General features: G+C 30.1%; 4 protein-coding genes across 4 annotated transcripts; 2 read left to right on the top strand and 2 right to left on the bottom strand.

Annotated features, from left to right (window-relative positions):
* The first annotated feature begins 2,155 nt into the window (after positions 1-2,155).
* LOC109795886 (non-classical arabinogalactan protein 30) lies at positions 2,156-2,998 on the top strand. The gene is made up of 2 exons (XM_020355445.3): positions 2,156-2,347; positions 2,420-2,998. The coding sequence occupies exons 1-2, from the start codon at positions 2,170-2,172 to the stop codon at positions 2,788-2,790; spliced, it is 549 nt and encodes a 182-aa protein (XP_020211034.1). The 5' UTR covers positions 2,156-2,169; the 3' UTR covers positions 2,791-2,998.
* Positions 2,999-3,033: 35 nt separating this feature from the next.
* On the bottom strand, positions 3,034-6,843 carry VPS37-1 (Modifier of rudimentary (Mod(r)) protein). Its single transcript, XM_020355303.2, has 7 exons — positions 6,684-6,843; positions 6,295-6,486; positions 6,012-6,099; positions 4,033-4,072; positions 3,887-3,933; positions 3,679-3,799; positions 3,034-3,567 (listed from the first exon to the last, which is right to left on the bottom strand). Exons 1-7 carry the CDS (start codon positions 6,695-6,697, stop codon positions 3,407-3,409), a joined length of 663 nt encoding a protein of 220 aa, XP_020210892.1. The 5' UTR covers positions 6,698-6,843; the 3' UTR covers positions 3,034-3,406.
* A 1,781-nt stretch (positions 6,844-8,624) lies between these two features.
* LOC109797892 (protein RGF1 INDUCIBLE TRANSCRIPTION FACTOR 1) lies at positions 8,625-10,844 on the top strand. The gene is made up of 4 exons (XM_020358052.3): positions 8,625-8,963; positions 9,080-9,262; positions 9,410-9,625; positions 9,894-10,844. The coding sequence occupies exons 1-4, from the start codon at positions 8,961-8,963 to the stop codon at positions 10,116-10,118; spliced, it is 627 nt and encodes a 208-aa protein (XP_020213641.1). The 5' UTR covers positions 8,625-8,960; the 3' UTR covers positions 10,119-10,844.
* Positions 10,845-18,854: 8,010 nt separating this feature from the next.
* LOC109796396 (RING-H2 finger protein ATL32) lies at positions 18,855-19,718 on the bottom strand. The gene has a single exon (XM_020356071.3). It carries the CDS (start codon positions 19,716-19,718, stop codon positions 18,855-18,857), a length of 864 nt encoding a protein of 287 aa, XP_020211660.1.
* Positions 19,719-24,849: the final 5,131 nt, after the last annotated feature.

Genomic DNA, 24,849 nt, shown 5'->3' with positions numbered 1-24,849 from the left:
TCAAAGCTCTAAAACAATCTTCATAACAACACAACAACATTTTATTCATATAATTAAATTAAAAACATCTAAAACACACAATGTTACAAATTTTGCCGTCTATTATTTTTAAAAATTGCAATTCTGCAGCGTTTTAGTCTAAACTTGACAACTTGACCTTTGTTTACTAATTTGATTATAACTTGAGTTTTAAACTTCTTTTTTAGGTGATTTCAACGACATTAGAAAGCTAACATCCAAGAGTACAATTCTTATGAAGATCACAAAATTTGATTATGATGTTGCCATGCCCGACAACATTTTTTGAGCCTAGCGCGGAGAGGACAGAACCCTCTTTGCAGTTCTTGCACCTGACATGGTGAGGTCACACCCAATGCAATATCAATTCATGAGAAACCTATAGATTGTGCAAAAAATGCATAATACAAACCCAAAACTCCAAACCAATCAATAAAAATTACAACTAAAGCTTAATATTGCTATATTATACCATTAGTTACATAACTTCAATATCAATTTCACATGCACATCTCGATTATCCCATATTAACTAATGCGTACATTCCTTAGAGTTCCCACAAAAATCCATGGACAGTCCAAAATCTACAAAAATTAGTTTATATACATAATTTAACAAACATATAATGATCAATAACATCAATTGAAGAATCATTAAGAAGCAAAAACACAAGTTGAGATTAGAAATTGGGATTACTCTCTCATACAATGCATACAACTAAAAAAGAGATTGGAAAATCAATTCCACTATCCAACATATGTCTCACACTCAAAACAAGATTACTCACTCTCTCATTACCTCAATAAGTGTTAGGTGACAATTACAAAGCTTTGGGATGATCTCTTTCATATTCTCCAAGCGTTTTTTCTATTCTAGAGAGAAGAACACGTAACCATACGAGGAAAGCGTAAACATAAAATACCAAAAAAGTGTATTTTTTTATTATATAAAAACTACTCTTTCCCTTTTTTTTATTTATTTATTTTTAAATAAAATCGTATTTTTCAAAATACATTTAATTACATAATTAATTAAAACATATGTTTTCTCCAAATATTTTTTATAACAAAATAATTTCATAAATATTTTTTATTAATTAAAACTACTCATAATTATTAAAAAATTAAAATATTTTATAAACTTCTTTAATTATTTAAAACATCTTTTTAAATAATTTTAAAAAATTTAGGTGTTACATGTGAGATGACTATCACATATTTGTACCTAGCTAGAGTTCAATCCGATATTGAATGTGTCAATCCAGTTTTAATAATGTCACCTTCCAAGAAAAATATATATTAAACAGTGTCAGCCAAAATTCAATACTAATTAGAAAAAATATTTGCTAAATGCAATTTAGCATGACGGTGTTAACTTTGTGATCAATGCTAATACTATTTAAGCTAATAGGTAGTATCAACTTTTTGTGGTCGTCACTAAATTAAAAGCTTATGTCAAATTAAAGAGGATCACGCTAACATTATTATAACATTAATAATCCCAATTTAAATTTGGTTTTTTAAATTCTAAAATTGACACACTATACCAAATTAACAAATTTACAAAGATTTTGTGTCCTAATTTAAACAATGTAAGAAAAAAAAATTCTAATTTTGCTTTATGGAGTGTCCGAATTGCTAATTTTGTTTTTGGAGTGACCGAATTAAGATGGAGTATTCTTCAATTTGCGTCCTCCCTGTTGGGTGTCTACCCTAAGGAGTGATCTCTTTCCAGCAGTTGGGGTTTTGGGCCTTCGGCCTCCTTTCGTACGCCCACCAAAAAAATTAGAGCCTGCAAGATACTTTTTTACTAGCCTTTCGTGGCGTCACTTGGAGGATCTAACCCAATTTCCTAATGATATATAACAACATTCAAAATAATATTTTCCCTGAATTACTTTAAATATATTTTTGATGCTACGTTAAGCGGGTTGAAAACTCCCAATTAATATCATAATTGGATCATATGATTAATTAATATTATAAAAAAATTGAACAATGGGTTGCACGTCCTTAGACCGATAGTAGTGCTGTGCCACGTTTATCAACAATTCAAGCACATCGGTTGTGTGTATATATATATATATATATATATATATATATATTTGCTTCTTGCAGGCATATATCCTTGTGAATAGAGAGAGAGAGAGAGATGGGTTTTGCAGGAGCTTTGGGGATCATTTTTGCCTCAATGCTAGTGAGTTGCACCAATAACTTAGCAGTCTCAGCTTTCGATGAATCAGGAGTCATTCACGTGGGTGGAAAAGTGCTGTGCCAGGACTGCACTCAGGGCTGGAACGAATGGGTTAATGGTGGCAAGCCTATCAAAGGTATTGTACCATTGTAATTGTAATCTTTTCATATATAGCTCAGCTTTCAACTAATTACGCTTACACTAACAGGTGTTAAGGTGTCCCTAACATGCATGGACAAGAGAAGCAGGGTTGTGTATTACACAAGTGATACAACAGATGAGTTGGGGCAGTACGACTTAACTGTGAACAAGTATGTTAACGGCAAGGAATTGGATACAAAACGATGCTCAGTGAGGTTGGTATCGTCTCCAGGTAATGTTTGCAATATCCTTACCGATTTTGGTGGTGGAAAGTCTGGCGTCAAACTCAACTACCCGACATCAGTCTATCGCAGCTTAATCAAATACGTCCTCAACCCTTTCTATTATACCACTCCTATGTGCGATAAGCCAGACACTGATGTCGATGATTCTGAACCTAAAGATCCCCAAGGACAAGGAAAAGGAGGCTATTACTAATTAATGGGGATGCTCTCTCTGGTTTCAATATAGATGATTTTCTTATTTCTCATTTATTTACTTTTGCAAGAGAAGTGTATGTGAACCTAAATTCAAGTTGTGCTCGTTCGTACAAATACAGGATGAACTTTCTCAACCAATCCAAACACAATATTAACCTGTTTAATGCTTTTTTTTTCTTTTTTTATTTTTAAAAAATGAAGTTCAACTAAAGTGTCCGGCAAAATGTTCTCAAGGTTAAAATGAGTTCTGAAAAACTTATTGCTCCCAAAGAAAAGAAAGTACAGCATTTGTTTACATTTTACAACACACGACAGTAAATCCTATGTCAACGACGATGATCTCTTACAGCATGTACTTCGGAGTTCATACAAATAATGTTTGAAGGTAGCCAGCCAATCACAAACCAAAAAGAAACAGTGAAGAACTGAAGACAAGTCCAAACAACATCTCAAGCGGTACTCGCAAATGTCACCATCTAAGGCTGTACATATATGAACAATCTCATTTCTAGTAGATGGCTATCCCAACGACTGCGACTTTATATGGTGACAAGTATCTTTGACCAACAGATAACTATAGACAATAATGAAGCAAAAATCAAATACGTAAGTACTCATATTGTTGATGTTTTAGCGGCTAAATGTATGAGAGTTTTCCTGTGGTAAGTGGTACGTAGCTTCTTGTACTTTTGCAAGAAAGCCCCAAGGTCAATCTCTCTGTCCAGGAGATGCTGGTGCAGATTTTCAGATTCCTCGTCAGTCTTATTCGCAGACTCTGCAAAAATATTATATGGTTTATCATGTTTATGACTGAGCCTTAGCCTCAATTGTAATAAAAATTGTGATCACCAAAACTATTGCAGCAAACTACAATTTGTAGACATACCTTGAATCCTTTGGATAAGAGATGCTGGGGAATTCAACTTCAACATTTCTTCTTTCTGCTTCTCAAGCTCATTTAGTTTCTCTTTAGCAGCAGCCAACTCAGTTGTCCGAATTATTCTACACTGTTTCCATAGGACAGAGAAAAATTCAGTAATCTGCCATTATTCAAAAAGAAAAAAATCAAACCAATCATAGGATTATAATCTTACTTGATTCCTAAGTTCCATGATGCGAGGTTCTTTTTGAAGATTTTCCTCTGTAATAAAGACAATATTTGAGAATCTCTACTAACACTTTAACAGTAGACCAACCATCTAATGGCAATATATCAAATAAAAGAAATTCAATAACTCACCTGCAAGCTGTAAATTCTCCTTGCAAAGTTCATCTTTCAGCTGATCAAGTCAATAAGCCAACAAGAGAAATAGTTAAAATATGAGCCAATACATACTCCAGCATCAGGAATAAAAGCAAAACAACTGCAGAAAAGTATCTACCATCATATTTATTACTTTCCATCTCTATTCTTAAATGCTATTTCTATCTTTTCACTACATTATCCATTACATTTGTGCTTTTTTTTTTCTCTAAGTATATTTTTCTTCTCACTCAAAACATATACAGTTCAAAAAAATGTAAAAACAATATTTTTCTAAAATTTGTTTAGGAATATATATTGTCTTAACAATCAATCATTGATGATATAACAATAGTTTATTCATATTTAAATGATTAAAAAGACAATTAAGAATTTAAAAAATATTTACCTTGCATTAAAATAAATTTTAGTCACATAAAAATATTATACTTTTTCATTGTCATTAAATATACAAATTAGATATATTAGTTTTTTTCCCAATCCTTTTAGCAATACTTTAAAAAAATATTAAATTGAATAATAAAATAAAATACAAAATATGTATACATAATTGTAGCACCACCAACACCAAGTTGCAAGAGCATAAAAAAGATCAATGGGAACCCAGAACGGAAGAAAAGGAGAGGGGCATGGGCACTGGCATAAAAACACAGTAACAAGGACAAATGCACCTAATAACAAATGCATAAAGTATCACTCCGTCACAAATCACAAGACTCACAAATTCACATCATATTACAGATGTAACAATCTCAAAAAATCATTTCAATTGCAGTGTCACAACTCACAACTATGAGAAGGGTCAGTCTCTTTTGGGTTTCGGAGTTTAGGCTGATTCTCTTTTATCTGGATTTAGGCAGCTCCAACACACTATTTTCTGTCTAACTCCTGGGTTAGCTAAATCACAAAGCCTACCATATTACGCATTTGGCTCCAAATTACAAGATTGAGAATGCAAGTTTGGGATTATTCCAGCCCTTCTAACACATAAAATAGTACAGTTCAATGTGTTGAAAGACAAGTTTAAACTTAATAGAAATAGGATCAATTGACATCAAGTGTTAAACTTTGTAAAATGATATGCTTAATAACTTTTTGAAAATATAAAACTTACTTTTGAAAATGCTATAAAATGCATCATTTTACTATGTCTGATAGCTGGTGTCAATCGATCAATATACCCACACAAACAAACACAAACAAGAGGTTACTAATATACTACCACTTTTTTTTTTTTTTTAAAAAAAAAAAGAGTATGTTAAGACATTCCACCTTTGAGAGTCTTTTAACATGGTGATAATATATACTCCTAGAAAATGAGTGGAAATATAATATCACCATCCCACTAGTGTTTTAGAATGAATAAGAAATTAATAAGATATAAGTAGTTTAACAAATATATAGTTATAAATGCACTCCTCCTAAAAGACATCAATATATATTAACAAACCCCGTTCTATCCTATCTTCTTTGATAATGTACAAAGGTATGAAACAATACACACTATCAAAGACAATAAATATCAAGGTGGAATACTACATTACATGCAACCGAACTCCATCTTAGCACAATATATAGTTATAAATGCAAGGGCCAGGCACCCAGCAGCTACCCTAAGGCCTTAGCACTTCAATGAAATCAATTGAATGCTGATTTGTGGACACCTAAACGGTCCAAACACCTAATTGTCATTTTCCATTTCTCTCTATCTCTCTCTTTTGTCACATTACATTACTAATCATATCAACCACTTATCTCTCCTCTCTTCCTATACACCAAGAGGTGTTCATGGATCTTTTTCCAAATCAATAATTTCAAACAAGGTAACAAGAACTCTTTCAACTCCAGAGAGAAGGTGAAATAGACTAACAAAATGCAGAAAACACAGCAGGTAAACATACACTGATTCGTAAGTAATAAACCACAAGAGATTGAAGTAAGGATATGAAACTTACATTATTTTGAATCTTGACCTGATCAAGCGAATGCAAAAACTGTTGATACGCATCTTTGTCAGATAAAAGCTTCCGCAACTCATCAGCACTGCAATTTGTAAAGACCACAAAAAATAATCAACATCAGCAATTCAGCATATTTGAATAACCGAAACAATTCACAACATCAGAGTAATCAGAAAGCACTAATTGAACAACTAACAGCACCCTTCCCAACTACTTTCCGTTAACAAAATCATAAACAGCTAAAAATATGAAAAGAGAATAAACAAAAAAGACAAACCTCTTGTCCTTCAAAATGGCAATAACTCCAGCAGCTTCGGAAGGTGGAACATTCGACGAAGTCCTCTGCAAGGAAGATGATGACGCAGACGGTGTAAGAGGCCTCGACGATGTTGGTGTGCTCGCCACCGATGGCGGATACCACGATTGTGATTGCGAAGAACCATCCTGCGATTGTTGCTCTTGTGATCCCCTGCGCATAATCATCGTTAGTGGCAAAATTAACATATGATGATATTAACCGATATCAAATCGGAAATTAAGTTTATGAAAGTTCTCTGTGATCAAACGCGCGATTAAATTCCTCAAATCAAGGGAAGCGAAATAGATTGAAGAGAGATGTATGTATACAACGTTTAATTCGATTTTGGAAGAGAAATGAAGAATTACCAGAATCTGAACATTGCTAACTGGTTCCGAATTGCTGATTCACCAAACGAAAAAGCACCAGAAACAGAAACCCTCGAAATTTGAGAGACGGGAGCGAGGAGGTAACTTAGGAAAGTGGGAACAAAACTGGTTCCTTCTTCGAAACTAACTTTACTTTTTATTTTTATTTTTTAGTCATAAAAACCCTTTGGGCTGATTATTGCCCGTGGTCCTCTTTCCAGTTTTATCAATAACTATTTCCCGGGCTGGCCCAGTCATCTTTGGCAAAGCCTCTCAACTTTTTTGTTAGCATTTAAAATTATTTTATCAAATTAAATTTTGTTAAAATCTTCTACCATGTTATAATTATAAATTAATTTAGAAATAAAACTAATAATGATAACTTAAAAATATAACTTTAACAATTTTTAAAAATATTATTTGTAAAGAAAATAATTAAAAAACTATTGTTGAATAATAATTCTTAAAAATAGTGTTAAATAGGAGAATTTTTCTAATTTATATGAGAGAATGATTATTATTTATAATTTATTTTAAAATAATATTAAATTTAAAAATAAAATTATATATATATATATATATATATATATATATATGTATATTATTAATAAATTAAATGATACATTATTAAAGATAAGAGGTTATAAAAAAATCTTGAAAAGTTAAAATACTATCATTAAATCTTGTAATGCATTTCATAGTTGTGCAACCCTTGTCAACTTTATTGTTGAGAATGCTGAAATGAGCCAAGGGCTAAAGTGTATCTACATTTTTTCATGGAAGAAAATCAAGTTATTGGTACTATGACAAACCTTAGCTTTAGCTTTATTGATGGGGTTATGTTTTTGAATGACCCCCACCTAGGATTTACATTTCTTTGTTGTTGGTATTTTAGCTAGTTGTTTCTTTTGCAATTTTTAATTTGGATTTTTATCCCCTTTTATCTAAAAAAAACTAAAAATACTCTAGTTCAAAACAGTTGCTGATATTTATATTTAATATAATATATAAGGGTGACTACAAATTTTGTTTAAATAGTAAAATTTTTAATTATACATTCTCAATATTTTATTTTCTTTTTTTTTAGAGGTGAATTTCATAATACACTAAATTCAAAATTAGTTAAACAATTTATTCGATCATTCAATTTATCTTTACATTTGATTTTTTAACCTCTTATTCTTCCAATCAATTTTTTATCTCTAAATTAAAATTAAATAATTTATCAGAAAATATCAATATTTGAGAATGTAAATTTTAATAAGTTAGTACATTTTATGCATACTAAAATATTAGTATACAGAAAAAATAATGTTAAATTGACAAATGTATTTTTTAATCACTTTTAAAAGTTTTTTACTCTATATTTGTTATATTTAATAAAACAAAGTCTTTACTATAAAAGTTACATTTTGGTTTATATTTTTCTATTTCATATTTATTTCAAATATATAATTTTAATATACTTTAATATTGATGATGTTTTAATATTTATTTGAAATTATTTATTTAAAATTTATATAGCATTATATTGATGTGACACAAATAATATGATATTTTATTGATGTAAAATATAATGATATCAGCTTTTGATGACATGACATATAATAATGATATAAATTATCATCTTTTATAATTAAATAACAAGACTAAAAAATGCAACATACAGGTTTTACAAGATGAAATTTTTTACAAGAATTAAAAGTGAAAAATTAAACTACAAAAGGCTAAAATCATAATAAACCTATAACATAACTATAATGCATAAATAAGAGATGCGATATAGTTATAAATTTTAAATTTTATCTATCTTGTTTTATATTTTATATATTTTTTATTTTCCTATTAATTATAAATTTTGTTGTACAGTTATAAAACTGAAATTTGATTTTTAGATGTAAATAAAAGTGATGAGCAAAAGTATGAATGAAGATGAATTAAAATAGCGAAGTAGCCGACCTCGGAGTTGTATGTATAGTGAGACGGTGAAGACGCAAAGAAGATCCAAAGTAGCGTAAGCGCCAAACAGATCCAACGCCTGTGGTCTTCCCTCGGTCACCGCTTTCCATCTCCTCCGTCCAATCCCCTATCTCCCTTTGTCCTTATAGTATTTAGCGTTGTTGTGTAGTTGATTTCTAAGTTAAAGGCCGTTTATATTCTCTTTCTCTCCATCTCCATTTTCATCTGCAACAATCCCATCACCATTCTTATTCAATCCGCATTCTTCATTATTAATAATTATCATTATCCACAGCTACCGGGACACTTTATATATATATGGTATATATTTATATTTATTTTCATATATGCGTGCAGTGCTGCCTCTAGTCTCTTAATATCTATTATCATGTGTTTGAATTGATGATTCATATAATGTGGAATTTTGCTTTGAGCAGGACACAGTGCTGGTACCTCCTTGGCTTGAACAACTTCTACACACACCCTTCTTCAGCGTGTGTCGGATTCACGCAGACGCCGCTAGGAGCGAATGTAACATGTTCTGCCTAGACTGTAATAATGCTGATGCCTTTTGCTTCTATTGCCGTTCTTCCAGACACAAAGATCATCAAGTCATTCAGGTCATTTTGTTATAATGTTTCACACAATAATAATATATAATACCATACTTTATAATTCAAATTGTATAGGTGCGCTGCGAATAATGTGATGGTCATTTTTTGTTTATTTTAATTAACTTATGTTATTGATGAATGATTACATCATAGATAAGGCGATCCTCGTACCACGATGTGGTGAGAGTGGCTGAAATTCAGAAGATGTTAGACATCAGTGGAGTGCAGACGTATGTGATCAACAGTGCGCGAGTGTTGTTCCTTAACGTGAGGCCCCAGCCAAAATCTGGAAAAGGAGTAGCTCACATTTGTGAGATTTGCGGAAGGAGCCTCTTGGACCCGTTTCGGTTCTGTTCTTTGGGATGTAAGGTGAGATACATAGTATTACTGTTGTCTCATTTCATTATCAACGTGCACATCATTCACAACTCAATCATCCCCATCATATGGGTATAACACCCACCACCCATACATCATCACCTACACTTGAAAGCCCATCGCCATCATAATTATATTCCCTCTACTTTTCAATATTCATCATGTCACTCTAACTACATGTCATTTTAATTTTTAATTGTTGGGAACATGGCGTGACAAGTACAATTAATTAATTAATTAATTGTTGGGTTAATTATAGCTTGAAGGAATAAAGAAAAATGGGGATGCAAGCTTTGCTTTGGATGGTGGGAATGAAGAATTGACAATGGATGCTACTAGAAAGGGATCGGTCTCATCGAGACAGCAAGAAGAAGGATTGCGTGATGGATCAACACAAGACATGTATCCAGCCACGCCTCCTCCACCTGCTTCCAATGCAAGGAGAAGAAAAGGCATTCCTCATAGGGCACCTTTTGCTTCATGAATCCCAATCCTTATGCTTATTTATTCCATTCCTTCTACCCTACAATTTGGTACATATTCAATATTTATTCAACCTCATCACCATTTTTTATTTTATTTTTTCTTGTAATATAGGTGGGAAACCTCGTCATTATAAATTTTTTCAATAAAAATCAAAAAGAATAGGAGGGGGGTTTGTTTGTCCAAGGTCCGTGATGTGGGAAAAGAAAAGGGTATATAGGAAAGTTCCCTCTTTTCGATCGAGTAAAATAAAAAAATAACAAATTCCCCCTTGTGAGTTGTGAAGATTCAATAATGCAGATTTGATTAATAATTAATTGTTGTGGGTGCATCCGTAATTAAGGAATAAAAAGGCAAGTCTTTGGGGACTCCGTTTTATAGTTTTCAATGGCCCACCATCCACATGCTCCGTTTACATAAAGATAACCACACCTTTTTATTAGATATATCTTTTGTATTTTAATTTTATTAATATTAATTCGTGTGCATGTAAAGTAACGGGGACAACTCAACTTTCTATTTGTCATTGCCAATTTCGGAGAGCTCAATGAATTGCATTGCCCACACTTTCTCTCGTAAAAACACGTCCTCTACTTTTCTCTCGCTAATTTCCTTGGTAATTCCACTGATTTTCTTTTTTTCTTTTTTTTTTTTCCTGAGAAGAACAGAACAGGGGAACAGTGTAACTGTAACAGATGTGAATGATTGGTGGTGCTTTTATACTTTATATTATTGTTGCGAACCGACTTTTTCTCTGATTATTAAACTAATGCGCCAAGGCAATTAGGTAGGATTAGGAGCGCTGGAATTTTGGAGCCTCAATAAAAACAAAACTCATAGATCTACCTTTATCCTAAACTTAAAAACTATACAAATCAACCAATAATTGAATTTAGGTCATAACATTATCATACTTCAAAACAAGAATATGCATCATGTCGGGATTGGTTCAATATAGAAAGATAATTAGGTTGTTGTATTACTATTTGATAGTGATTTAATTAGTTCTCATTATTATTTTTTAATTTTCTAAGAATTTGAAGTTAGGAAAATTAACTTATCATGTTTGATATGTATTTTTAGAAAAATGCTTTAAGAAATATTGTTTCTCACAAATGTTTTCACTCTTTATTTCTAGTTTTTGTTTTTTTTTTTTTTTAACTATTTTTATGGAAAAAGTGGAAATCTAGCTTATTAAGTTCGATTTTTTTTAAATGTTGAACGAAAATATCACAATATAATTATTAGGATACTCAATATATATATGCTTTTATAAAAATTTGAGGTATTTTCTTGTTAAACATGATAAATAATTAAATTTAATAACAAGAAATAGTAATAAATATTCTTGTTGTATACTTACTGTAATTTTAAAAATAGAGGCTGTTTTATAAAATATATAATTTTAATTTTTGTTATTAGACATACCTTCATGGCATGAGAATATTTAAATAAGAATAAATGTGAGAGAAAATCAGAAGAGCAAATTGTTTACAAAACAAATACTTATTCTAATTTATAGGGAAAAGTGTTTTTTAATATTGAAATTTAATTTAAAACTAAAAATTAGACAAATAAATTGAAAGAGATGAAAGGTCGAAAATTTTCTAAAATGGCTCTCATAAAAAAAATAGTTAAAAATGTTCTCTTTGAAAAATAGTCTCACTCACAATAAACATGAGATTTGATAACTATTAAATATTAAATATTGTTTAACCCAAAAATTTGATGGCTAAAAGAATTATTATTTTTGGATCTCAAAACATTCGGTCACAAAAAAAAATTAAATAAAAAGAAATGTAATATGTTGCGACTAAAAATTTCGATCTTTAAACCATTTATAAAACATCTACACATTTAACAAAAATTTGAATATATAATAAATATTTCATATATAATTAAAAGTAAATAGAATTAACCTAATAAGCATATTTTATTATAATATGTAATTTTTTATATTATAATTTTTTTACATTTTTATTTTTTAAAAAAATTAACTTAATGATGTCTTAAAATCACTAGCACAAAATATGCACATGACATTGAGATTTAAAATTAGTCATAAGAGAACTCATTTAATAAGAGAGATGGTGACACTTTTGTAAATAATATCACCATTTTTTAAATCGGTTGCTTTATAACCAATTTTAAAATACATACAAAATCGGTTATACGAACTTAGATGCGGATGTTTGATAGGTATCCGACTTAAATATAGGTGTTGGGTTGATACTAGACTTAAATGCAAGTGTCGGACAAGTATCAAACTTAGATGTTAATGATGTTGGTGCCCTACAACCTCAAAGCTCAATTATTCCCAATTATAATAATTATTATTGAGTAAGGCTTAATTATATTGAATTGTTATACATATGAAGGTCCAAAATCCAAGTAGACTCCTCTATAACATTACTGATTAGCAAAGACTCAATTAAGTCAAAGTATAACATTAGTGATTGACCAAGGCCAAATAATTAAGGTCCTAGTGTAACAACCAAGGTCTAGTTAAGTAGAAATGTTAAACTAATGATGGACTCAATAAACTTAATAGTCCCAACTATAACACTAGTAATTGACCCATATCCAACTAGACTAAAGTGATACAATAATAATGATGGATCAAAACTTAGCTAGGTTTCACCTTAACACTAATGATTGACCCAATTCAATTAGATCGTAGTGTTACATTAAAGATGGATCAATGTCCAATTAGGCTCATTTATAACACTATTGATTAACCAAGGTCCAATTAGATTGAAGTCATATGCTCTTAATATAGATCAAAATCTTATTACATTGAATTATAGCATTGGTGATTGACCAAAACAAAATAAAGTGATTATTTGATTCTTATGAATCATGAATCATGAATATTATAATTCTTAAAAATAATTTAAATCATTTTAATTAACACTAAACTTTATTAAGAATATTTACACGTGTTTTCCAAATTAAACAAAAAATATATATTTTTATGCTTATAATACAACAATATTATTTGATATATTTCAAGTTTTTTTTATATAAAAAATAATAAGAGTAAAAGAAAAAAAAGGTTTAAACTTGAAAAGCATTTGAATACCTCACAACTAACTTCTCTTAACTCATTTCACAGTAAAAAAAAATTAAAAAAATTAAAACATTTGTATCATTGGACATTTGTTTTTACATAATTATCATATTAGTTTAACAATTTGACTGATGCTCATTTAGTCATTTAATAACATTACAAGAAATATTACATATAATAAAAAAAATTATTATATATAATATATGTAGATATAAATTTATTTAATATATAATTATATATAATTTTAATGTTAATTTTGAATAAAATTTAATAATATATATTGCATATCATTATAATTTATAATTATATTTTTAATAATATATCAATATAAATATATATATATATATATATATATATATATATAATTAATAACAAATATTATATGATCATTGGATATATGTCACTGTATAATTATTTTTTTCAGTATCATAACTTACACCGAAAGCTTTAATAAAAACTTTTGATAATATTTATGAAGAATGTCACGGGATTCCAAGAAATTTCGTTATTACAAACGAGTATATGTTTGCCGATACTATAAAAAAATTGTAAAAAATTTATGATCGACAATATTAGTCGGTAAATTGCGTGTAGGAAAAGATTACCGACAAATTAGTATTTCTATGAGTAATTAATGACGGTTTCATGTACGAGAATTTCTGTTAAAAATTTCTCCCAGATATATTCGTATGTAATTTTTTGTGGCCTAAATTTGTAGTTCACCTGGATAACTATTTTTTTAATCTTCTTTCAAAAATCCAAAAGAAATTTGATTTTTAATTCTTTTGAAATTCCTAATAAAACCAATTATAATCAATAAAAAAAATTCCACGAGACCAATCATATAACGAACATTCCATGATAAGAATACATATAAAATCTAGAATAATAAACTGATTATTTATACCTATTATAAAGGGATATATCTATACTAATATATAAAGAGGATATCCTTTTCAGTAACCACATTGGTCTCTACTTTTTTTTGATCATTATACTTTTTTATTTTAAAAATTTAGAAAAAATATTTTTTAATCAAATTTAAGAACTTAAAATTAATAGATTAATCATAATATCTATACTATCTATACTAATATATAAAGGAAATACCCTTTTCAGTAACTACCTTGGTCTCCACTTTTTTAGAAAAAATATTTTTAATTAAATTTAAAAGCTTAAAATTAATAGATTAATCATAATACCAATTAAATTAATATACTTTTATTATTTAATTTTTATTTTTATTTTATTTTTAATAGAGGCACGAAATGCCTCGACCTCACTAGTTTTAATAATCATTCTTTTAGTCTTCACTTTTTAATAGACCATTATTCCTCTCAAATATAAAAAAAAAATCATTTTATATCTTTTTTAATAATTATCCATAATTTTAATATTTATTTATTTATAACTATGTGTCTCGGTCTCTTTAGTGATTAATAATACAAATTCATATATATTGTCTAATATCAACCATTCATAATATTTAGTGTGAATATGTATGGTTTTAAAAGTTAAACTTAAGTCTTATCTAATAATTAAAATATCTTGGAGAATTAATTTGATGTTGTTGGTCGTCATTTGGTTACTGTTGGTTATCTGATAATTGTCTAAATTACTTCAAATTATACACATTTCAAATAGAGAATTATCTTATTTTCTTTCAAAATTAGATCTTTAGCCAGCTTTTTTGATCAAATGTTAGCATTTTGTGAGTTACCCAATATTGTAGAACTCAATGTTGTTAATTTTAGGGATTTTTATCCAACTAAGCCAATTCTAGGCTCTTAGAGGACGTCATTCGCTGGGCATCAATTTTGTCGTTGAGCGGTGAAGCTATTCTGAAGGATTGCGCGACAGTAAGAGCATTTCCAATGTGAGTCGTGTGTCACATCACTGTCAAATAAATTTTGGCTCATTTTATAGGTTGTTTAAATTTTAGCAGAGTTGCTTGTAGAAACAACTCTGTTAAAATTTAAGCAACCTATAAAGTGGGTCAGAGCTTATTATTTAGCAGTGATGTGGTACAGGGAGTTGCTTATAAACGGTAAAGTATGAATGTGGATGAATTGAATTCAATATACTTTTAGTTATTCTAAACGGTAAAGTAAACATGCTCTAAACGGTAAAGTAAACATGCAGTAAGAGGTAACGGGGCAATCATTTAAACATCTTAAAGCCAATTCTTTGCAGCCTCAATTTCGTCAGACGATTGTAGACTCGTAGGGCGCTTTTTTGGAGGCTATTCTTCTCGACTTGGTTATTAAGCAACGATTGTTGATTTGCGGGGCAATGTTTCTGAGTCATATAATCTTGGGTTGATAATCGAGCAACGACAGTTCTTGAATTTCTATAATCGCCCAACATAGTGTGTCAAGTCGCCGAGCAGTTGAAGACAAGACAATATCCATTTCTGGTATCAATTTAGATCGCGCGACGAGTTTGTTCAACTGCTTCGCAATTGCATTTCTTCTTTGAATACTGTTAGTTTTGTTTTAAAAGGGGAAAAGATAAAATACGGAGTAATGTGGGAACATAGGTTAATTACTATTTTATTGATGTAGGAACTGAGAGCAAAGAAGGAGTCGTTTTCCTCTTCATTGTATCATTTTCTCTTGTGGTAACTCTTGAGAATGGGTAATTAATCTCTTCATTGTCAAGGTTAGATCTAACTGAACTCACTTGCATGTATCTATGAATATATATGTTGTTGTACTTCAAAATTAATATATTAACTTCTGTATTGAATGCTTATTATGATTTGATCACACATATCTTGTTTTACAATTTTGATTATTATTAAGAAATGTTATCTTAATTTTGAATTTAAGTAATGCACATAATGAATCTTATTATTTCATGAATGAATGTGGGTCATTAATATCTTTGAAAAGTATTACTTAATACAAGTTATTTTATCAAATGATCAAGGAATTGACATTTAATAAAGAAATTTTACTCTTTTTTTTTTCCAAGAGATTAGAGTTAAAAAAAATTTAAAAATCGAATGTGATTCTGAAGTTTAAAAATAATATATGTTTATTTTTTTTATGAAAAATTGTGGGTTCAATGAAGTCTTATCCCAACATGTTAACCATAATTAAACAACCGTCTTGATATTGTTTCTTTGAAAATCCTTAAAAATTACTTTTTAAACAAGTCTTCTTAAGAAAAGTGATATAACTCGATGAATCTACTTTTTGTTAATGAAAAAGTTTAAAAGAATAATAAATTTCTAATAAATTATCCAATATTATGCAAGTCTTCAAGGATTTATTCATTTTAGAATACTTAAATAATTTGGTTTATTGGCCAAAAAGACAACATTGTCATCCAACTGTTGCTAAGGGTGGTTGTCTAGTTGTTGCTAAAAAAACATTTCGCACACTAAGTGACAAGAAATGAAAGGACGACACTAACAAAGGATTGAAATTGTGGATTCATCTAACAAATCTCTTCTTCCGTAGCAGATACCTCGTCCTCTAAATTGATAGATCTCTTGTGAATTATGAGAGCAAATAAAATATACCTCAATCTGGTACATGATGTTGTCAGCCACTCAACCCCACAATTACAATCTTGAGTAAGATCTCCAACATTGTAAACGAGTCCCAACAATTATATATAATGACTATTATGGGGGCACACAAGGAGACATTGAGGTTCATAGAGGGGGAAGACAATATCAAGCAGGAAAAGGATGAGGGCAAAAGGCAAAGGAGGCAACAAATTAAACAACGTGGGGAGTTTTTGGGAAGGAGAGGCAGATCTCACAAGTTATAAGGTTCTTTTGAAAAAAAGTAGATGGGGAGCTAGGTCAATAGAGGAAAAAGGGGAAACACAAAATTAGTATCAAGTTTTCTACTAATTATTATAATTTACTTACCGATATAATATTATCGAAGAATATATTCGTTGGTCCGTTAAATTATTAGTTGTTCATTTTTTAATTTTTTTATGTTAATGATGAGTTTGTTAACTTCCCTAAAAAAATAATTACTTATGAAAATATTCTTAATTAAGTAATCATCAATGGAAAATATTCTTGTTAAAAGACACCAAACTTTCTGATTGATTTTAGTATGAATGTTTTTTTGGTAATGTTTATTAAATGTACACCTATAGATAATTTTGCTACCCACATATATTTACTTACTTTTGGATTCTTATATATTCATGGATATTTTTCATCTATAAATTGACATTTTCTTGTACTGTGATCAATACAATATTTGAAATGTTTTATATTATTTTTTTAGATTTGTATCATACCCAGATCGATAGTTAAATATTGTTATGAATGATCAAGATTAAAAGATACAAAATCAAGTGATTTTTTTTTTTAAATTACAAGACCTTTTAAATGACTCCATTACATTAATTTCTTGCATTTTACGTATGATTATATGACTTAGATTTACTTCTCTCATCCTCACATAAAAAAAAAATAAAAAAAATCTACTCACTTACCTTATATATATATATATAAGGTTAATTATAAAAAGGTGATTATATGCCTATATCCTATAATAATGGAAATAATTAACTAAATCAAATACTTAACAACATATTAAACAAGAATTCTTTACCTATCAAAACAACCTAAGCACATCTTCCATAGTAGTAAGTAATTAAATCTTAATTAAATTAAGATAATGCGAGATTTGATAGTCAGTCTTATATCTTAAATATGTAGTTGAAAGCTTAATCTTTAAATCTATGATTGAAAGTTTGATTTTCAATTATGTATGTATAGAAAACATTTGTTGAAAAATGTGAATACCTTATATAAACTTAATATCTCAAAAGATTATGATATATTTGAGTAAATGTCTTTGAAAGTACTTATTGAAAAAAAAAATTGAAATAAATTTTTCATAAATTAACTCAAAACTAACTTATACATGAGTTAAAAATAAAATTTTAGGAAAGTTAATAAATGTTGTCATTCATAATAATTTTATTCACTTGAACAATATTGTCTTCAATAAAAGATATACTTTATCTATATGAAAACAAAAATTTCATTAAACTTTTAGAGTAAATATTTTTTCAAACAAATACCTTGTTCATCAAAAAATTATTTAATAGTATAGAAACAATACATATTCATATTTCTAGTTAATCATTATATAACATATATATTTAAGTTTTCCAATATACAAAAAATAAATTAATTAATAACACTTAATTACATATCATATAAAAACTATTTAAGAATCATGTAATGTAATGATGAATCACTTTATAATTTATGGTGTTGATAACATTTTAGCTATCATTTTTCAACGTCTACCTTTGTAGGTACATGATACATAAATCTAAGAACTTACATATCCCATCATTCCTCCGAAGCAAGGATTGATATGATGAGTAAGAAAGCAATAACCGGTGCAATATGTGTGTCAGAAATTCTGATCACCAAAAAGATCGATGCGTCAGAAAATACTCCATAATTGTGGTGGTCCTTCATTAGAACTTTCAACGAAGATATAAGTATATTATTTGAGATCAACACGACGAAAGGCTATATTTATATTTAATCTGTATTATTTACGAGAATTATGTGCTTGAACTTATTTGTTCGAAGAGAAGAAATGTCCACTAATCAGGCCAGTCATGATTCATGGTAAGTAAAGTGTATAACCATATTTAAAGCAAATCTCATCAAGTGGGAAGAATCCCATTGTATCTCCCACTTTCACTACTGTTCCGAAACTGCGAGAAGGATCTCATTAAATCCCATCTTGATCTATAGTTACACAAACTCGTCATGACCCCTTTCGTAGAAGAAGAGGTGGAAGCCTCTCCGAGATCTCTTTGTACAGTAATTGCAATATACGACGACGTTTGATCCAAAGACAAGGACCTTTTCAAACCCATGATCAAACCTCGCGGCTTTCTCCGCATGTGAGATGATAGAGAGTGCGCGTGAAGCAACGCACGGCATGGTCGTTGAAATCTTGGGGTGGAAGTGGAACCTGAACCACTCACATCATCATTAACCAATGGATGATAATGATGATCACGTGGAATATTAATATCCTGATCATGCACATGCAATTCCCTTTGTTCGTTTTCCACGTTATTATTTTCTGAAGCTAGTGGCAACGATGCTAACTCGAAATCACGAGTGATTGGTGAGCGGCAAACGGGGCAATTGGCATGGTCGATGAACCATGCATCGATGCAATGTCTATGAAAAGCATGTTTACAAGATGGTAACAACCTTACGACATCTCTATCCTCCCATTGTCCAAGGCAAATGGAGCATTCGTTTTGTTTCAAATGATAAATGCAATCGCTCTTTTCTGTTGTGAATGAGAAAAGCGGGATTTTGTTGAGGATTTCCTCTTGGACCCCTACGTTGTTCTCGGCGTGGCTTGTGTCTGTGCTGTCATCACTGTGTTGCGCTGCGTGGTGCCTAACGAAGTGCCTCAAGAGGATGCAGTGGTACACTGCTATGGCTAGAGAGGAGCAAATTATGCCGGCAGCGGAGAGAAGCAGAGGGGTCACGTAGGAATTCAACATTACGTGCTTCTTCTCTTTGCAAATTCATTTCCTGATCCACATGTCGAGGTGTGGTTAAATAAGAAGGAAAATGTTGTTGCATCATGTGATAGGGTTTTGGTTTTGGTTTAGGTTTCTTGAGCTTTGAATGGTTGTTCCACTAAAGATGGGTTCTGTTGGCTTGACTGCTTCATTCAAGTGGAATGTGCTCGGTACAGGACATTGTTTTGACAAGTGTAACTGTGTTATTAAAAGAGAAAAGGGTTTTGGAAGTCCTCAACTTCAACGAGATAAATAATTAAGAAATTATGAAGCATATATAAAAATTTGGGGTTGATTCTGTACCCATTTTCTTAATGGCGTCCATCAAGGCCTCCTTATATTTTTAATAAATGCTTAGCCCCAACTGCCACACACACTTCTTAAGTATCAAAATTCATTTTGAGCTATTTGCGTTGGGCCGATCCAATCATTTAAGTGAGAAAAAAAAGTACAATAATTCCGATTTAAAGACTTGTTTTTATGGTGACAAAAACAAAAAAAGACATGTTTTTGGTTAACGTTAACTTTGAACTAATTATATTTTCGAGATATCCAACCTCATGTACATGCATGTATATTTGCAATTTCTTCAATACATTGCATTGCTATATATTTAAACTCTACATATATACATACATGCTAGAGGTTAAAAAGACCTTTAATTCGTAAAATGCAATATAATAATGATAGTTTTAAATGATTGGTTTAAATTAATTAATTAATTAATGATTTAGGTGTGCCGATCGAGTAATTTAAATGATTTTATTAATTTTACATAACATACTTTTATTATCTATAACATTAATATTGATAACATTAATAATTTAAGATCGTTAAATTTTAACCGATCTTAAAAGTGCTACTTTTAAAATCGGTTATTTAAGAACTGATTTAAAATCGGTTATTTCAGAATCGATTTTGTATGTAGTATACAAAATCGGTTCTTAAATAACCATTTTTAAAAGTATCGTTAGAAACCTTTTATATTTCCCTCCATTTTCATTCTCTTTAATCTTTCCCTCCATTCATTTTTTTACTTTCTCGCGCTCTCATTTTCTACAGTCTCCAATAAGGTAAATTTCGTTGTCGTTTTCGTTTTCGTCTTCCCATGCTCTTCTTGTGTCTCTTTTCGTTTTCTCATGCTTTTCTCTTGTCTCTATTTTTGTTGTAGGTTCATTTTGGGTAAATTTCAAATCTGGAATGGTCCGTTCTGCAAGGAGAACGGACCATTCTTCTAGGAGAACGGGTCGTTCTACTAGGAGAACGGGCCGTTCTTCAGGGAGCACGACCCGTACTCCTTTTTAACAACCTGGAACGACCCGTTCCAGTTTAATTTTTTTCGTAGCCAGGACTTTTAAGATCGGTTATAAAACAACCGATCTTAAAAGTTAACTTTTAAAATCGATTATTTACCCAATTTTAAAAGTCTAACTTTCAAAATCGACTCTTTTAAAATTAATTACGGAACCAATTTTAAAAGTTGAAAATAACCGATTTTAAAAGTCTTTTTTTCACTAGTGTTGTATATACAACAATTATACATATAACTTTCAAAATATGTAGAACAGTTAAAAATATGTAAAATAAATATTTATTTAATATATTTTATAGAGAAGCTAAGTAGCTAACCTATTCTTGTAAAAGTTGAAAAAATTCTTTATATATAGCATTTGAAGTCATATGCATGTTCTTTATCTTCATAAATCCTTCCTGTTTTAAATGATGCTTTCATTACTATTATTTATTTGGCCTAATTATTTTAACAGGTCTCTTGAATACAAAAGATTTAGGCGTTATGTTTGGTCGTCTCTTTACATATGAGACTTTATTTTAAAGGTTTCATATACTAAAACGAATATTTATAATTATTATTTATTGATTTAATATAATTTTTGTTGATGTAATTTACTGATTTATCATTTTTGGTCCCTGTAAACTTTTTTTATTATTGTTGTTTCATTTTTAACCTTTTATTGAGTTTAAAAAAATAATACTTATTGTCAACTTTTGTTAAAAGAATTTTATCTAATAAATGAAATATATATTATATTTTTTCCCATTGACACGTAGGTAGATTGATTTTAAATATTTTTAGAAAAAAAAATGCATTTCATTGCACCTCGACTTAAATTCTCATCCTCACCCTTATGATCGTACTTACCCTTTATGATCTAAATTTAATAGTTCAAATCTTAAACCTCCCAATTCAAATCCCGATCCACATGAAGAGAGGTAGCTTCTTACAATTTGTCTTCCAACAACGGCATCTAGTTCATTCTTAATGACCACTGCTTATGCGAGGTCGCCACCAATTGCCATCTTACCGTGGAGAAGTTTGACCTCACGCTTAGTTACTCCTTCGTCATGCAAAAGCTCATACACAACAAAAGTGTCCACAACTTTGTTAGTACCACCATCAAGTCGTCTCCTCTAAAGCTAAGAGAAACTGTATGAATTGGCTCAAAACCATCATGATTATCATCACCTACCGTGACCGTCACAACAACGACAAGTGGGACACCTCATTAGAGAAGGGAGCCCGGTGGTCCAACTCCCCACCAACAATAATTAGGATACAGACATTCCACAATTTTAAGAGAATACACAAGAAGAATATGATAAAATGACAATAATAAAATGTAACAAATATAATATATATTTTACCATATAAATTTTTTTTTAACAAGAATTGACGATATAAATTATTTTTGAAAGGTTATAAAAAGTTAGAGATGAATGATAATTTTTTTTTACAAAATTAAAAATAAAAACAATAAATTACATAAGTAAAAATTATATTTATTTGATAAATTAAAAACCTTAAATACATGTAACGATTGAGTAGAATCCTTTACTACCAAATAATTTTTTCAATGAGACGAGCGAGATGGGGGTGACACAGGTAGGGGTGGGTATATGGACTTGAGTCCGCAGACCGGTCCGTAAGTTCGCGGACTTCACGGATAATGGACCCATTTTTTTTAATCCGTATAATCATACGAACTTTTTAGGTCCGATCCGTTTAGTCCGCGAATTTTGCGGATTTAATCCGCGAGCCTGCGGATTACCCGTTTAAATGTGGACTCAAATTTTATTATTGAAGATGTTTGATTATATTTGATAGATGTAATTGGACTTACAAATATTTTATGTTTGTTTTTAAGATATTAATTAAGACTTTGATGTTTTAAGGTATTTAGACTTTGATGTACTTGGACTTACAAATGTTTTATATTTGTTTGGTTCTGTATTAAGACTTTTAAAGTTTTAAGGTAGTAAGACTTTAATATTTGGTTAATAGTTGGTATGCTTGGACTTTAAATTTTAAAGGCATTGAGACTTAAATATTTCTATTAGAAATTTAGAATGTGTAAACTTTGTTATTTAAGACTTTGATTTATTATTTACAATGTTTGATGTTATTATTAGAAGTATATTTATATCATTTTATATATATTTTTTCCTCATGTTTTCATAGGTAATAAAGGAAAAGAAATTTAAAATCTGAGTCAATATTCATTTAAACAATTTAGATTTAATTGGGCCCGCGGTCTTATCCGTTTATCCGCGGGCTTCACGAGCCGGATACGGACTTGAAGATTTAAGTCCATTTATTTCGCGGACCGGATTTATCCGGCTCGTTAAAAATGCGGACTTTGCGGACCGGACCTTAAACAGGCCGGACCGATCCGCATACCCACCCCTAGACACAGGACATAAAATATTGTGAAGCACCGCTTGTAGTTCACGATGCAATAGTAAGGCAATTTAAAGCGCCATAAATTAGGTAAAATGTGATCCAATGAATTGAGGACATAGGACAAATTAAATTCGAAGTATATCAATATCACCGATACAAATGGGGACGGAAGTTAAGAAAAAGATAAATGGATATAACAAAGTTAGAATTTGATTGAAATATTAACTCCTATTCTAATGCTTTATGTTTATTTTTATTTACATCACACTTTAATGGCCATTATAGTAAACAACATGATAAGACCTTGACCAGACTAGAAACTAGGGAGTTCCCCCCCATTCGTTTATTGGTGGGGTTGCCTTCGTTAACATGTTTATATATATAGCTAGCTTTTATAGCTCTGCCTCTCGTGATTTGTCTATTATATGATTTTTTTTTTGATACATTGTCTATTATATAATTAAGCTTTATTGGTCATATTCTTATATGGTATATATATCATGCTACTCTAACTAACCTACCTTACCTATATTTCTATATATTTGTTTTATAAGCAAAAGAAATTTAAATTAAAGGAAATACTAGGGGTACTCCAACCCGTTACAAGAGATACATAGACATAATTAGAATTAAAGCTAGAAAGAAACTATGAGAAATACAAACTCGGGTTATAATACTAACTTGTGTAACTAAAAGAACAACCAAGGACAGAACTATTAATCCACTTCCATGAACGCAATTTAATATTATCCAACACTTCCTTGCAATCTGTAGTACCTTGCTGAAAGATAATGACATTTCGATGAAGCCATAGTGACCAGATAACAGAAACCCAAACTACCCGCAAAAAGTGAGAATGTTTTTTATATATACCAAGATTCGTCCAATATAAATAAAGAGAAATTAAAGAATTGGGAAAGACCACCGCAACCTCCAACCAATTAGTAACAGCTAACCAAGTATTAAATGTCATCGGGCACATTAGAAAGAGATGAAGAGGGTCTTCAACAAACAGAGAACAAAAAGAACAAAAATTGTTATCCAACTTCACACCACGTACGTACTTGTTACAATGAGGTGACCTCAATTTCTATATATATGTATCGCAGGGTTTCATTAATTAATTAGCTCAAATCACTTCATGAAGGTTGTATATACTAATGATTCAACGTTACCCAATTGATAAAATGATTTGATTAATTAGTTATTGAGTGCTTTCAGCTAATTATAGCTACATATATATTAATTGACGCGCATATTCACACAACTATCGTTAATTAGTTTAATTTGTGCATATAAATACAACTGCATAAGTTCAAAAGCTTTGAGGTCAACAGCTGTAATGCATAAGTTTTATTAATTATAATTTCAGAATAGGAGAGGTGAAAAGAAAAACTAGTGTAGTAGACC

Source organism: Cajanus cajan, chromosome 6 (genome assembly GCF_000230855.2).
Source record: "Cajanus cajan strain Asha chromosome 6, NIPB_CcT2T_4, whole genome shotgun sequence".
Classification (NCBI taxonomy): domain Eukaryota; kingdom Viridiplantae; phylum Streptophyta; class Magnoliopsida; order Fabales; family Fabaceae; genus Cajanus; species Cajanus cajan.
The sequence above is the reverse complement of the archived record's forward strand: the minus strand, read 5'-3'. Positions and strand labels throughout refer to the sequence as shown.

Bases quoted from the DNA above. Each gene is read 5' to 3' on its own strand.
- VPS37-1 (XM_020355303.2), bottom strand. The intron at 4,073-6,011 runs GTAAGTTTCATA...TGACTTGATCAG, and splicing joins AGGTCAAGATTCAAAATAAT to CTGAAAGATGAACTTTGCAA. The intron at 3,800-3,886 runs GTAAGATTATAA...CTATGGAAACAG, and splicing joins TCATGGAACTTAGGAATCAA to TGTAGAATAATTCGGACAAC.
- LOC109797892 (XM_020358052.3), top strand. The intron at 9,263-9,409 runs GTCATTTTGTTA...ATTACATCATAG, and splicing joins AAGATCATCAAGTCATTCAG to ATAAGGCGATCCTCGTACCA. The intron at 9,626-9,893 runs GTGAGATACATA...GGTTAATTATAG, and splicing joins TCTGTTCTTTGGGATGTAAG to CTTGAAGGAATAAAGAAAAA.
- LOC109795886 (XM_020355445.3), top strand. From the start codon at position 2,170: ATGGGTTTTGCAGGAGCTTTGGGGATCATTTTTGCCTCAATGCTAGTG. The intron at 2,348-2,419 runs GTATTGTACCAT...TTACACTAACAG, and splicing joins TGGTGGCAAGCCTATCAAAG to GTGTTAAGGTGTCCCTAACA.
- LOC109796396 (XM_020356071.3), bottom strand. From the start codon at position 19,718: ATGTTGAATTCCTACGTGACCCCTCTGCTTCTCTCCGCTGCCGGCATA.